Source organism: Lepidothrix coronata, unplaced genomic scaffold (assembly GCF_001604755.1).
Source record: "Lepidothrix coronata isolate B3197 unplaced genomic scaffold, Lepidothrix_coronata-1.0 Scaffold173, whole genome shotgun sequence".
In the NCBI taxonomy this organism is placed as follows: domain Eukaryota; kingdom Metazoa; phylum Chordata; class Aves; order Passeriformes; family Pipridae; genus Lepidothrix; species Lepidothrix coronata.
This window is the reverse complement of record NW_016690353.1, coordinates 524,572-539,346: the sequence shown is the minus strand read 5'-3', so window position 1 is coordinate 539,346 and position 14,775 is coordinate 524,572. Positions and strand designations below refer to the sequence as shown.

At 43.7% G+C, this 14,775-nt stretch overlaps 1 protein-coding gene across 1 annotated transcript in view; it reads left to right on the top strand.

Moving 5' to 3' along the window:
* OBSCN (obscurin, cytoskeletal calmodulin and titin-interacting RhoGEF) overlaps positions 1 to 14,775 on the top strand; it is a 187,812-nt gene that overhangs the window by 66,307 nt on the left and 106,730 nt on the right. Inside the window, 8 exon segments of the mRNA XM_017830010.1 lie at positions 2,006 to 2,278; positions 7,144 to 7,410; positions 8,294 to 8,560; positions 9,147 to 9,410; positions 9,976 to 10,242; positions 10,623 to 10,886; positions 11,800 to 12,066; positions 13,087 to 13,353. Of these exon segments, the coding sequence (XP_017685499.1) occupies positions 2,006 to 2,278; positions 7,144 to 7,410; positions 8,294 to 8,560; positions 9,147 to 9,410; positions 9,976 to 10,242; positions 10,623 to 10,886; positions 11,800 to 12,066; positions 13,087 to 13,353 (2,136 nt within the window).

Genomic DNA, 14,775 nt, shown 5'->3' with positions numbered 1-14,775 from the left:
TTTCTCCGTGGGAAACGTTATATGCACAGGCACACCTGTTTCTCTGCATGTGGGTGGCAGATCCGTGGATTTTTGGGTCTGTCTCACTGATGATGTAAGAAATACGTAGGCAGAAATATAGATGTGGAGCTGGACAGGCCAAGCAACTTGAAGCAATTACACCTGGAGTGTTTTGGGTGTGATTTAACCCCAAAATGCTGGTGTAAGGAGGAGGTGGTGTTCCTCTGTGAACATACAATGGACAGGGTTCAGAGAGCCTGCTGTTAGGTGGGGGGAAAATCATTCTGCATCCAGGCTTTTCTTTGTATCCCTTGATGCCTCTTCCCAGTAGTGGTTTCTAAGAGGTGATGGGTTAATAGTAATCCATAGAATCACAGAATGGTTTGGGTTGGAAGGGATCTTAAAGATCATCTCATTCCACCCCCCTGCCATGGGCAGGGACACCCTCCACTAGCCCAGGTTGCTTCAGACCCATCCAACCTGGCCTTGGATACTTCCAGAGATGGGGCAGCCACAGCTTCTCTGGGCAACCTGTGCCAGGGCCTCATCACCCTCACAGCCAAGAACTTCTCCCTAAAATCTGATCCAAACTTGCTCTCTTTCAGTTAAAGCCATTCCCCCTTGTCCTGTCCCTTCAAGGACCTTATCCCAAGTCCCTCTTCAGCTCTCCTGGAGCCCCTTTAGGCCCTGCAAGGGGCTCTCAGATCTCCCTGGATCCTTCTTTTCTCCAGGTGAACCCCCCCAGCTCTCCCAGCCTGGCTCCAGAGCAGAGGGGCTCCAGCCCTTGGAGCACCTCCATGGCCAGAATCTTTAAGTGCTTCATGTCCCTCTGCACCTCAGAGGTGAAGGGAACAACCCAACCTGCCCCTGAAGAGCACAACCAGTACAGCAGGTTTTTTTGGCTCTCTGGGCAGTGAATGAGCTGTGGTGGGCAGTGCTGGTGGCAGGGCAGTGTTCGAGGGGAGGGAGGGAGGTCTGGTTGTTACTGTTCCTCACAGGTCTCCAGATGGGAGAAACCCTTGAGAGAAAATTGATAAAACAATGAAGAGAACAGGAGGAATGATTCCAGAACAGTCAGATGGAGATGCAGTGGCAGTGTCCACTTGCTAATTGTTGTGTTTTTTAAAGACAAGGGGGTGAAGTCAGACTCCTCCACCTCTGATCATCTGCTAGAGCAGATGTTAGGAAGCAAAGAAACGTGTTTAATCCCCCTCATAACGCCAGGCTCTGAGCTACCTGAATTCACTGTGAGCTTTCGAACAGCAGCTTTTCTGAGTGGAGAAAATACTTAACTGTCAAGAAGATAAAAGTAAAAAATCCCTTTACTAGTTTTGTAAGCAGGAGGAACATCAGAGGTGTTTTTGTATACAGCAATAATCTTATTTTATGTATATTTATAGTTAGGCTTATCTATCTATCTATATATATTTATATATTTATTTCTAGTTAGGTGTATATCTATTTATACAGGCAGGTTTTTGGGGCAGAGGTTTTGTTTCTTTTTACCAAAGCTCTCCCCTTCCCACTGTGCTTATGGTTGGACTGAGCTCAAAGAAGGTGGAGGCTCTGTGGTCCCATCCCATAGAAATGAAGTTAAATTTGCTCTAGAAAAAACCAGAAGTTGTCATGGAAGGGATTATCTGCTCAGTGATGTCTAGAGCCCAGTAATGCTGTCAGAGACTCATCCTTTCAAACTTTCCAGGTAGTTTAATTAGGAGAAGGTTTATAACATTGGATCTGCATTCTACCTGTTCTGCTTTATGTTTTCTGGTGCTTTAAAGTTGTCTTCATCCTATTTTGGTGTATGTGTCCTGTATATATTCTCTTCCTGTTGAGTGGGTTTTGTGTTCAGTATCAGGGGAATTATGTTTCAGCCTTCTGTATCATGAACGTATTTCTTTCTTGAAAAAAAAACTCGCATGGGAAATCCTTGGGAGTTTTCCATATGGCTTTTCATGCTAGAAGCAGAAGATTCCAGTAATTGATGTATCTATGTTCCTTTCAGGCCAGAAAGTGCTAATAACAGAAGACCTGGAAGATGTCACTGTGTTAGAAGGAGAATCTGCCACGTTCAAGTGCAGAATCTCTCCCGTAGACTGTAGCAAAGTGCAGTGGTTTTTGGATAAGACCCCACTCCATACCAATGAACTTAATGAGATCCAGTCCCAGCCTGGGGGATATCACCTGCTAACGCTGAGAAAGCTCTCACTGAAGGACTCGGGGGTCATTACATTTGAAGCTGGTGATAAGAAAACATCTGCCAGTTTGGTTGTGAAAGGTAAATCCGTCCTAAAAAACCCTCAGGAGAGGAAAATAACGAGCAGAAATAAGCGGGGTTAATGTGGGTAGGTGGGAAAAAAAATAAAAAATAAAAAAGAAAGGACAAAAATGCTACGAATTTAGCCCCATCATATGTCTATCTGTCTATGTTCAAGAACAGAATTACTTATATACTTATATATAATGAAATTGCAGCTGGAGAACAAACACTTTGTAATCCTGGACAACCCTTGGAGTGTTTATTGGATCTTAGGTGGGAATGATGGTACATTGGAGGCCTTGTTCAGTTTTCCTTGAGTGGGCTGATAAGGTGCTGATTAACGAGGAGGAATCAATTAATTCGATGAAAAAAAAATCGAGTGCAAGCAATAAGTTTTAAATTTGTTTTTTTGCTGTTTGAAAGGCAACATTGCATGTTGTTCTCTGCTATGCATTGTTGACAATGGGTTGTTTTCTCTGGAAAAGTTGAAGTGAGTTAAAACTGCAGTGTTAGTCTGCTTCTACGGCAAGGAAACGAAATGAATGCCAAACAGCCCAAGAATGTGGGATTAGAGGCAAGTTTTCTTCCTGGAAATGTAAATATTTCTGTTGCCCAGAGATAAAAAACACACTGTCTCCCCCGTGTCAGATCACAGCCTCATTTTTCACAACTACCTCGTTTATTTCAAAGAATATTTTTCTTTTTTCAGAGTTTGAAAAGGTACCCAAATTTTTCCAAACTACAGAAATTAAAATAGATTATTATGTTTGTGGTTGGTGTTTTTCTTTTTTTTTTTGTTTGTTTGTGTTGGTTTTTTTTTTTGTTGGGTTGGTGTTTTTTTTGTTTTGTTTTGTTTTGTTTTATTTTGTTTTCTGAAGGAAAATGAAAGGTTTTATTTGCAAAAGACTAATATGTAATGTTGTAGTACCATAACCAGGCTTTGGTCTCCTGATTGATTGGATTTTTAGGAATTAAAAAACATTAAGCTGGGAGGGATGAGATTTACATTGGCCAATTTAGCTATTGGTATCTACCTTAGGTTACTTCTATAAGCTGTGTAGAAAGATAAGCACTTCCAGGGAGTTTCTCTGTCCCACTGGCCTATTTTGGAATTAAATATTTGGTTTCTGGAGGTGTCTGTCACCTTCCAGAGGCTACAGAAACACCCTAAATGACCTATCTGAGCTATCTGTTTGACTTCTAGAGGACTTGTTCTACTGAGATCTGCTCTAGATGAGAGAAATTTGTATTGCACCTCAATTCATGCAGGATTAACTTTTCCACATTCATGTAAAAGGTTCAAACTAATCAGCTACCATGGGAAAAGGCTTAGAAAAATTGTGCTTCAGTCTTATTGCTGTTTACTGGGAAGTGAGAGAGGTTTTATTTATGTTCCTCAACGGGAATATTGTCTTCTCAGTTTCTCCCAGGTGTCAATGGGTATTTAAACAACAGTTTGTGGCATCACTGGTGCTTCCCAAGGACTTAATAGTCATGAACACCAAATTATTTGTCAATAACCCTGACCTGCAGCTTTGATACAAGTAATCCTGGATGCAAACCTCATGGATTACTTGTGATCTGAGAATCCACACCTCTTCTGAAACATCTCAGATGGATTTTATGTGATTCTAGAGAAGCCCTGAGCCTTCATAAAGGAGCTGATTGATACTGGAGAGTGTGAGGGAGAGGATGTGATCCTTCACTGTGAAACCTCCAAATCAGACAGGCCTGTAAAGTGGTGAAAAGGTGGGACGAGCCTCAGGAATTCTTCAAAGTACAACATCATCTGGTTGGGATTTGAAGCCAAACTTGTTGTTCACAGGGCAGAAGAGACAGTGGCAGATATGAGTGTGAGGCTAGAACAGCTAAAAGCAGTGCAGTTATTCCTGTCAGGGGTAATAACTTGGAGTTATTAATTAATATTATAATTTTGGAGTGATGGTTTGGGTCCTAAATCATCACCTAACATCTAGGTCAGAGTAATTAATGGAAATGAAGAAAACACAAAACTCTACTGAAAAGGGACTTTGTGTCTTTGCACTGAGATGTTTTCATCAAGTTGCCCAGAACAGCACCCAGAGAGGTGAAAGAACTGAAGCAGGAAAATCCTTCTTCTGACCTGGTTTTAGCTGTGTGCAGGTTAAGTGTCTAAGTTCTCTGAGAATCATGTAATCCTGGAATGGTTTGGGTTGGAAGGGACCTTAAAGATGATCTCGTTCCAACCCCCAAGGAGAAAGCAGTGGGTCAGCAGAGGACAGGTATCTCTGCAGGAGATCCACCCAGCCTAAGAGGTAATCCAGAGAAAGGATGAATCACCTCCTGAATCTGTCTCCTAAAAATGGACAAAGCCAAGGAATGACACATGAGAGGAAGAAACCTTGTGTTCTCCTCTGTGGTAAAGGAGAACAGCAAACTTGCAAAGTGCAGCTTCTCCTGGGGAAGGGACCTGAATAAAACAAGATTGAGCTGAACCACCACCCCAAAAGAGGGAGTCTATGAAAACTAAGGACCTTGATCTTCTGCAGTAATCTCCCAAAAATCAAAGAAACTTAGTACAAGAGTACCATTAGAACATCTTCAGATGTGTATTTTGAACTAAAAAAAATTCAAATAATCTTTAATCCATCTACCTGAATCCCAGAATATAAAATGGAAAGTATGTTGATTCTGACCTTGTTAATGAGCTCTTAGAGGAAAATGGGTGTTTGAATCCTTTGTTTTCAGTGCAAGTGGATTCAAATGTGTAAATTCATCAAATTTCTGATGGCTCTCTCCAAGGAGGGAGGTCACACCCCTACATTTGTCTGGGTAATTACTTTAGGCAGCCAAATTTATCAGAGCAATGCACCCAAGGAGTGTGATCAGGCAGGAGGTGCCATCCTGTTTGATAGGACAAGGGGTGATGGTTTTAAACTAAAAACCATTTAGATTAAAAACAGTTTAGATTATGTGTAAGGGAGAGTTTTTATTACAATGAAAGTGGTTTAAAACACTATAAGAGGTTGCCCAGAGAGGTGGTGGATGCTCCATCTCTGGAAACATTCAAGGCCAGGATGGATGGGGCTTGGAGCAATCTGATCTGGTTGAAGATGCCTCTGCTCATTGCAGGGGAGTTGGGTTTGATGACCTTCTAACCCAAACTCTCCTATGATTCCATGATCTAAAGGGTTGTTATCTAAGCTGAAGCAAAAGTTCTCTTCTTAGATGAGCCTTTAGTGCAATTCTCTGAGTTAGAACTGGGCCTATCTATAATCACCTCACAATTGCTCCTGCCTGTCCTGAGTCACTGCCCCAGCCTGAGGTTTAGGAGGAGCTCAGGTTTCTGTGCCTTAAGTCACTTGTTCACCTGGGTAGGTTTGAGCAGGCACAGAAGGCTGTTGAAGGCACAGGCTGTGTTTAACCAGACCAGTGGATATCCTGTGTGGTATTTGGCACTTGGAATGCAGGATCAGAACCTGCACTGGGATTAGAGGATTCAGTGTGAACGGAGAAAAGCATTTGGGTTGTTGGAACGGTCAAACTGAACCTCAGAGCGTGGAGTTGGGAGGACAAGCTGCTCACAGGGTTTATCCAGAGCACCAAGAAACAAACCAACTTAAGGCTGAGGTCTGCTGTACAAGTAAGGAGAAGACCTTGATGACGTAGTGAAGAAGAGGTGGTGGTTAAAGGTCCCAATTTTCTCTGTCTTTCTCTACACAAGGACGTTTTCTCACTACCCATTATACACAAAGGAAAGGTCTGTGTTGGCTTCAGTAGGACCTGGACCTCACCCATGGTGAACAATTCTCTGTTAGAAGAAAATCACATTGGTAATGTTCCACCACAGCCCCTTTTTTTTCCCTTCACAGAGAGGGGTGTGGGGTTGAGACACATGGATTCGGATCACCAGGAGATGTGAAGGAGTCAAGTCATAATGATGTCTACAACAAATTGCACCTTTGGAGCTTTCCTTTAGGGAACCTTTCTATTAGAGTCATGTCAGAACAGGAGAATGCAAATAAAGGAAAAAAAAAAGGGAAAAAAATAGGAAAAAATTCAGTAGTCATGTGACACTGAGTGTCCCAAACTAGAGGTAAAAGGGAAACAAAAGAACAAGCTGTAGTTTTTCAACAGCCACAAATTAGGTGCATCTCGAATCAGTAGCTGACTTGCATATTCATAAGACAGCAGAATTCAGGAAGGATTTTTTTTTTTTTTTCATTATCTAAAGGGAGAACATTTCAGTTGAGGTATTTTTCCAGTGAGTTCCTTCCCTGCCCTAGCTCAGCTTAAAGCCTTAAATCCCAGGCTGTGACAGACCCTGTGGAGGAAGATCCCCAGGGACCCTGCCATGTACAGCTGTGCTTCCCCCTCTGTGTTTGCTCCGTGCTGGTTTTAAGTCTGTGTTCATGTTGGGTAAAAAATACATCGCGGGTTTGTTTTTTGTTTTTTTTTTTTTTTTTAATCATGATAAATCAATACTGCTGGTTGTGACAGAAAGTGCTTTGCCACTGCTGTGTCCTCTGTGCTGTGTGTGAGTTGACCTCCTGAAGTTTTATGGGTTTTGTGCCGGTGGTCCAGCCCTGAGCACCCATCTGTGACACAGTTTGTGCCATTTATAGCAGTGCAGCGTCTGCCACTGATGTTAATAATGAAAGCAGTGATAGCAGCAATGTCTTCAATAGTGCAGACAGTGGTTAAAAGGAAAATAAACATACGGCCTCAATTTTTTTTTTCTGCTGCTGTGAAGTGCTGGCAGCCAGATGTGAGATGTCAGAATCTGTTTACTGTTTGCCTGTGCTTTTCCATTCCTGCAGTTTTCTATCTCAAGAACAAAGTCTGATACTAAAAGGGGGAGGATGATTGCCAGTCTCACGTGTTTCCTTCAACATCTTTTTCAGAAAAGCCGCTCCTTTTCAAGCAAGAGCTCCAAAACGAAGAGGCTAAAGAAGGAAAACAGGTCAAGCTGACCTGCGAGCTCAGCAAACCCGGTGCCCCAGTGAAATGGATGAAGGGAGACACTGTCCTCCATGCCAGTGAGAAGTATGAATTTAAGCAGCACGGAACTGTGGCAGAGCTCATTATCCGAGACCTCAAACCCACGGATGCTGGGGAATACACCTGCAGCTCTGGGGAGCTCAAAACCACCGCCCGGGTGAAAGTGAACGGTGGGTAGAGTTAGAGACATTAAACACTTCCTTAATCGAGTGCTTAATAGGTCTATTAAAAAAATATCACATAACACTTCATTTTTTTTTATGTTAATGCCATCTTTAACACGTAGAATTTAAAGGTAATATTGCACACTTTTTATCACCTGTATATATTTAATTCACGTTGTCTCACATTCTGTGTTGGGGGTTTTAAATCTGTAACTGCCCACTGGGCAGAAACTAATTAAGTGGAGTTCAGAGGACTATTTTTCTATGCCCCACGTGCTGTATTTCCTGACCTATGAACTGTTTTACATGGCTGGGGTTAAGAATGGAGTTATAGGTGGAGACCAGTAGTGTTGGAGCACGGGAATGTGAAAACATAAATGCAGTCCGTGAAAAATTGCAAGTGGCCAAGTGATTAATTTTTAGACCCCCAAACTCCCACAAACATCCTTTTTAAAGGCTCTCAGGTGCCATCTGCACTCCCCAATGGCCTTTAACAAATATAGTAGCTTTAGTAACACAGGAAAAGTAGTATGTGCTGGAGCAGAGAGTAGGAGAAATATAAGATATGAATATTGTTTCAGAGCCCTGCAGGAGCAGGGAATTCATTAGGTGATGATGCCCAAGGGATTCTGAAAGGGTCTTTACTAAAAATGACGAAGAATTTCCCCCATATTCCCAGGAATCCAGAGTGAGATGATAACATCTGGGGGAGAGATTTATTCCTGCTCCCAGGCAGGATCATGTTGATGCCACACAGCCAAGGGAGGCTTAAGGGCTGCTCTGCTCACTTGGAAAAGGGCTGGTTTTAAGAGGTGACAGCTCTCGTGGGGGCACTTGTCGTAGAGCCAGGTCAACAGGGCGTGTCCTAATCCCTGGATCTGTGTTCCAGCTGTGCCTGTCCTTTTTAAACAAGCCCTGGAGAACACGGATATGGAAGAAGGGAAATCCATCTCCTTGCGCTGCGAACTCACAAAAGCCGACGCCACCGTGGTGTGGAAGAAGGGAGGAGCCACGCTCCAGGCAAGTGCCAAATATGAAATGAAGCAGAAGGGGACAGTGGCAGAGCTGGTGATTCATAATGCAGAGCCAGAAGATGCGGGAAGATACACCTGTGACACTGGAGACCAGCAGAGCACAGCCCAAGTCAAAATCCATGGTAGGAACGAGACACCTGCTTGTGACCATTTGTTGTTGTCCTTGCCATGGTCCTGCTACCTCCTGCACATTTAGAGTTCGGAAAAATAGGGATGAGTACAAACAAAAGGGTCTGTTGTGTTTTCTGGGATGGTAACTTCATGCTAAAGCATATCATCAAATATATCTGATAACAAAATATCTTTTTTTTCCTTATGAAATATCTCTTATGCTTTGGATAGAGACGACTGTCCAAGCTCTAAGCCAAGAGGTAAGAAGGGCCTCAGCTACACCTTTTATTAAAGAATATGCAGTTCTTTTCTCCACTTTCTCAGCAAGTTTTTACTTGTCTGTGACTGCCAGCGTTTGGGCAGCAGAAGGGTAATTGCTTTGACATTCTAATTATTGGTAAATAGTTGCTCTCTTTTCATGTGGTCCAAAACTCTTGGTGTGTTATTGTAAATACAAATGGAGTCCTGGAAGTGCAGGTAGGTCAGAGCTCAATTGCTGTGTGTGCCAAGAGAATTTGTTTTGGCTTTGGGTCCCGTATGAGGTCACCGGATGGTGATGATGCTCCCAAAGTAAACTGAGAATGCTTCATTCCTCAGCTGCCTCTGTGCTCTTCAAGGAAGAGCTGAAGCCCGTGGAAGCTGTGGAAGGTGGGACAGCCACCCTGCAGTGCCAGCTGAGCAGAGAGGCCCCCGTGGAGTGGAGGAAGGGGCAAACTCTTCTCCGGCCAAGTAACAAGTACAAGATGAGGCAGGAGGGCACAGTGGCTGAGCTGCTGATCCATGATCTGGACCCAAAGGATGCTGGAGACTATTCATGTCTAGTGGGGAACCAAAAAACCACGGCAGCCTTGTCAGTGAATGGTAAAAAGGCAGAAATAACCTGTGAAACTCTGGAATGGTTTTGTCCACCTCTTCCCTCCTCTCTGTACATTCCCTCACAGCACTCATCTCCATGTCCTGCTTCCACTGTTTTCATCCATTCTCTTTTTCATGTTGCCATGTCACTCCTGTCCCCAGTCTTCATCCTCAATCGGCTTTCATTATGCTCAGTGTTGGATATGTGTGTGTGTGTGTGTTGTCTTCTTACCTTTCCTCAAATGAAGGGAGCTGTCCTGCACGTGTGTTTTCCTGAATTAACATGGAAACATAAGATTCCTTGGGATTTTCTGTTAAGGAGGGTTTAATGATGAGGATGAGTTTGTCATTTACATGCATGATCCCAATCAAGGCCATGAATCGATTCCCACAGAACAAGTTACTAGAAAATTTCTTTCACCATTCATGAAAAAAAAGACGGGATGTGCTTAAGGACAGAGGGTGTTGGAAGAAGGCTTGGGTGGATACACAACAAATAACGAGTGAGCCTCTGAGCAGAGATCTGAGCAGGGTCTTGGGTTGCAACCCCTTTCCATTCTGCATCTCCCAGCCCTGCCAGTGCGTTTCAAGAAGGAGCTGAGGAACGAGGAGGCCACGGAGAGCGGGACGGCGACGCTGCAGTGCGAGCTGAGCCGGCCCGGGGGCTCGGTCCAGTGGAGCAGGGATGGGAAGGTGCTGGAGCCAAATGGGAAGTACAAAATGAGACGGGAAGGGCGCTTTGTTGAGCTGGTTATCCAAGACCTGGACTTGGCGGATGCTGGGAGCTACACCTGCACGTGTGGAGACCAGAAGACAACGGCTGCTCTGAGAGTGAATGGTAACTGTTCTACCCGTGTTTCTCTTTAAGCCCCAAACACACCTTAAATTGCAGCGTTTTCTGGTCAGCCAAAGCTTGGTCAGTGTGTTTTTTTAGAGGTTTCGTGTTCTTGGCTCTGTGGTACCAAAGAGTCATCCTGTTGGAGGATATTCCCTTGTGCTTTTTTTGCCTCGCAGCAGCACATCTACGATGTATATTGTTTTCTTTAATTTGTTTCTCTCTTCTCTAGGAGTTTTCACCCCCATTTCAACAATACACACCCAGAAATAATGCATTTTTGGTTAAATGTATACACTGAGCCCAGTAACTTACAGCACGGTCCAGTTCATTCCATTCCATTCCAGTGCTGATTCCCTCTCTGTTGGTATTGCATCCCTCAGCCTTGCCTGTCCTCTTCCAAGAAGAACTGATGAACAAGGAAGCTACAGAGGGGGAGGCAGTGACTTTGCACTGTAAACTGAGCAAATCGGCCCCAGTTGAGTGGAAAAAGGGGAATGTGGTCCTCAAGCCGAGTGAAAAATACAAAATAGAGCAGGAAGGTCCCTTTGCAGAGCTGAGGATCCAGGATTTGGGATTGGCAGATGCTGGTGACTACCACTGTGTGTGTGGAGACCAACAGACCACGGCTGCTTTGACAGTAAATGGTAAAAAAGAATTTCTCAGCACGTGCCCAAGTAAACCTGTGTGATTCCAAGACCTCTTCCTCTTTTTCTTCTGCTTCCTCTGCTCCCTGTATACTTCCTACCCTCCCCTCTGCTGATTAATCTTCCTCTCCTGTTTTCCTTCTCTCTCTCTCTCTTTTTCCTTTCACCTGATGCCCTCTTGATGTGCTGTTTGTCTTCCTGGGTGCTGAGTGAGCACAGGCCCCCAGCTCACCACAACCTCCCTAGTCCACAATAGCTGCTTGTTTAGAAGTTTTCCCACGGGGATTGACCTAAAAGTGGGAATAATATTTACTTTTTCTGACTTACACTGTCACACTTGTTGCTCCTAAGGGGAACAAGTTTCCCTCAATATTTGCTGCTACACAAGGACAACCTTCATGAAAAATAGGCTTTTTTTTTGTAATACTCCTGCTACTCCCAGCTCCGTTTTGACCAATTTTGGCTTAGCTCTTCCAAAGCAAATACTTTATCTCTGCAGAACACTGACAGCATGTTTGTGACTGCTCTGCTTTAAGGGGCTCTATTTATTTCAGACAATGCCATAAATCAGGCACTTCTGTGGAGCTGCTGCTCTTCTCAAGGGAAACAAAATGCTCTGGGTCTCATATTGAAATGTGGCCTCTGATTTTATGGTATATAAAGGAAAGGATAGATGGCTTGGCAACTATTTTTTCAGATAGACTTGTTTTTAAAGAATGTTTTAAAGCATGAGGAAGAAAAAACAAAGTAAAAATCAGACTGAATTGTCTTTTGAAGCATTAGAGATTGGAGGAATGAAATCCTGGAGGAGATCAAGAAGGTCTTATGGCTTCTGGGAAATAAGAGAGTGATTAGATCTTGGGTCAGGCTTTCTCAGGGTTGATGCCATGTCCATGTTGCATTTACTCTGCAGTCCTGCCTGCTCTTTTCACCAAAGAACTGACAGACCAAGAAGCCACTGAAGGTAAAAGTGTCTCCCTGCGCTGTGAGCTGAACAAGGCAGCTGCCAAGGTGGAGTGGAAGAAAGGATTCAAGACCCTCAAGCCAAGTGACAAATACAAAATGAAACGGGAAGGTGTCGCTGCTGAGCTCACAATCCAGAACCTGGACACGGTGGACGCTGGGAATTACTCCTGCGTGTGTGGGGACCAGCAGACCATGGCAGTTTTGACAGTTCATGGTAAAACAAACAAAACAAGGCACACTCTGGAAGTAACTATCCTGTTTTCTCTGCTCATTTGGACAGGTCACACTCCCACCTCCTTCTTCTGCCAGAGCTTTATCCACAGTTCCATCAGCTGGAATGTGTGGCACAAGAGGGGTATCGGGGTCCGAGCTGAGAGTGAGCCAACCAGGGTTGTTCCCACTGCTTTAATTAAGGATCCATCATTTTGCTTTTCCCTTGAAAGTTCCTTTATTAGACTCCCCGTTATGCTCAAGCCAAAAATTGTCTTTCCTCAAAGGGGTTATGACTTAGGGATTTTTTTTTTTAAGGTCTCATAAAGTTCCAAAAGGTGAGGTTGTTCCATGGAATCTTATGCCCACACTTCATTCCTGAGACAACAAGGTGATTTTACACTTACAACCCAGTTGTCATGGCATTCAGTTGGTGTCCTTTGTAAAAGCCCAAATCTTCTAAGGGAGGACAAAAGGGAGAGCTTTGATTTTTACTGAACCTGACATCTTCGAAAGGGTATGTCAGTTCAGGTGAAAATGCTTGTTTTCTCACCCTGTATTGAAATGAACAACTTCATTTCAAACTGACATTTAGAATGAAACTCCAATGTTTCATTTTATTTTTTTTTTTAGATGTGAAATGTCTCTGTGTTTGCTTGAGGATGTGAAAAGACAGCGAACATCCTCCCCTTAAGGTTTAAAAAGTCATATAAGAAAACCATTTTTTTCCCCCCAGAAATTTCAAACTAGTCTTTCTGTTTGAAATTTCACAGGGAAAAAAAATGGGTTTTCTACTTCTGTTTGTATTGATTTATGACTCTAAGTACATGTTAAATACTTCTATGGATTGCTGGAAGCTTTAAATCCTTTCCTGGTAATGACATTTCTTTCCTAATACTGATTCACGGAGACTCTTGAGAATCTGTGTTCTTCTATCAAAAAGATAAGAGGGAAAATGGGAAGTTAAACATAATTTTAACTCTTTGGAGCGTTGCATCTCACTGCTCATGTTGCTGTCCTTCAGCTCTGCCTGCATATTTCAAAGAAGGGTTGAAGAACAGGGAGGCCACAGACGGTGGAACAGCCACCCTGCACTGCGAGCTCAGCAAGGTCGGGGTCCCCGTGGAGTGGAAAAAAGGGGACAAGACACTCAAACCCAGTGAAAAGTTCAGGATGAGACAAGAAGACACGGCTGCAGAGCTGCTGATCCGAGATCTGGAGGTGGAAGACACAGGAGAATATACCTGTGTGTGTGGAGAGCAGAAGACCTCGGCTGTCTTGACAGTCCACGGTAAAAAAGCCATTCTGGGTTGTGATTCCAATGTCTCCAGGACATCCCTTTTCTCTCTCTTTCCCACTTGCTTTGATGTTTTGATTCTGCAGCATTTTTTTCTTGGTTTGCTGGTGGTGTTTCATCCCATCTCCCGCTGTCTGTCAGTTCAAAACTGGTGGCTTTATAGCAAAGTAAAGAAGAGTTATGAGAATTTTTCATCTTGGGCACTTAAAAGACCTCAGCAGCAAGATTATTCTTAGAGGGTTTGTCCTTGGGTGTCACTGCTGTCAGTGGATTTTGGTGCTTAACCTGGAGGAAAGTTCTTTAAAACTGCTGAGCTCAGTTAGTGAGAGGTTTTTCCATTCAAGAATGAATGACTGTCCTCCTCTTTTGCAGGACTTTGATATATCCTGCTGAGGATAAATTAAATATACCCCACCCCACAGCATTATTCTGCAGATCCTGACTTAGGGGGTAGTGGGACAGATTTTGTTCCCACAGATTTTGTCTCTGCTTTGGTGAACAATGATGAGCTCTGGTTGCCCCTCCAGAAGTAGTTCATGTACAATCCAATAGATAAAAAAACAGGTTTTATTTGAGATATATCTTAAGGGATAAGGTGGTTGTAAGGACAGGTGGAAAACTGTGGAGTCAAAACTCTTCTCCTAGATTTTCTGCACACTTTTGCTTCCTCTTCTTTCCTCCACCTGGAGTTTATTTCTGTTCCTCCCCTTCCCTGACCCAGCACTTCCATCCCAGTGCAAGTCTCTTTGTTTTTACTTCAGTGGCAAAAAGCAACTTGAATGCTGCTAAAAAAAGCCCTGTATCCCTGACATTAGAGACATTTATGTCCTTGGAAATTGTGGCTGAAAGGTGCACCTGAAGTTATGTTACTAATTTATTTTCTGAACCAAAAGGATAAGTTATGGTGTTAGGAAAGGGAGGGATCTCCAGATGGCAGTGCTGTCACCTGGGCTGAGGACTTCCAATCCAAAGTCAGGTCTTTGATGTTCAAGATAGATGATTTCAGACTGAAATAGGTGAGAGGACTACTGGAATCATCTGGGAAGTGATGAGCATGCTGATAAATCAGTGTTAGAAGCAGGTCATGGCAGTAACATCCCTGAGGGATCCTGTAGTTGTTTTCTAAAAGATGCAGTTTTCCAGACTGTATGATTTGTTTTCCTGTGTAACGGTGAAGGACTGGCCTCAGCACCTAGCTCTGAGTTCCTCAAGGTCTGGTTGATGGTTTTGATGCCCTCTCTGTTTATATCACACCCCATAGCTTTGCCTGCACTGTTCAAAAAGGATCTTGTCCCTGTGGAAGCCACGGAAAGCAGGGCAGCTGTTCTGCAGTGTGAGCTGACCAAACCCGCCCCAGTGGAGTGGAGGAAAGGGCAGGAGGTGCTCCAGCCTAGTGAGAAGTACAAAATGAGGCTG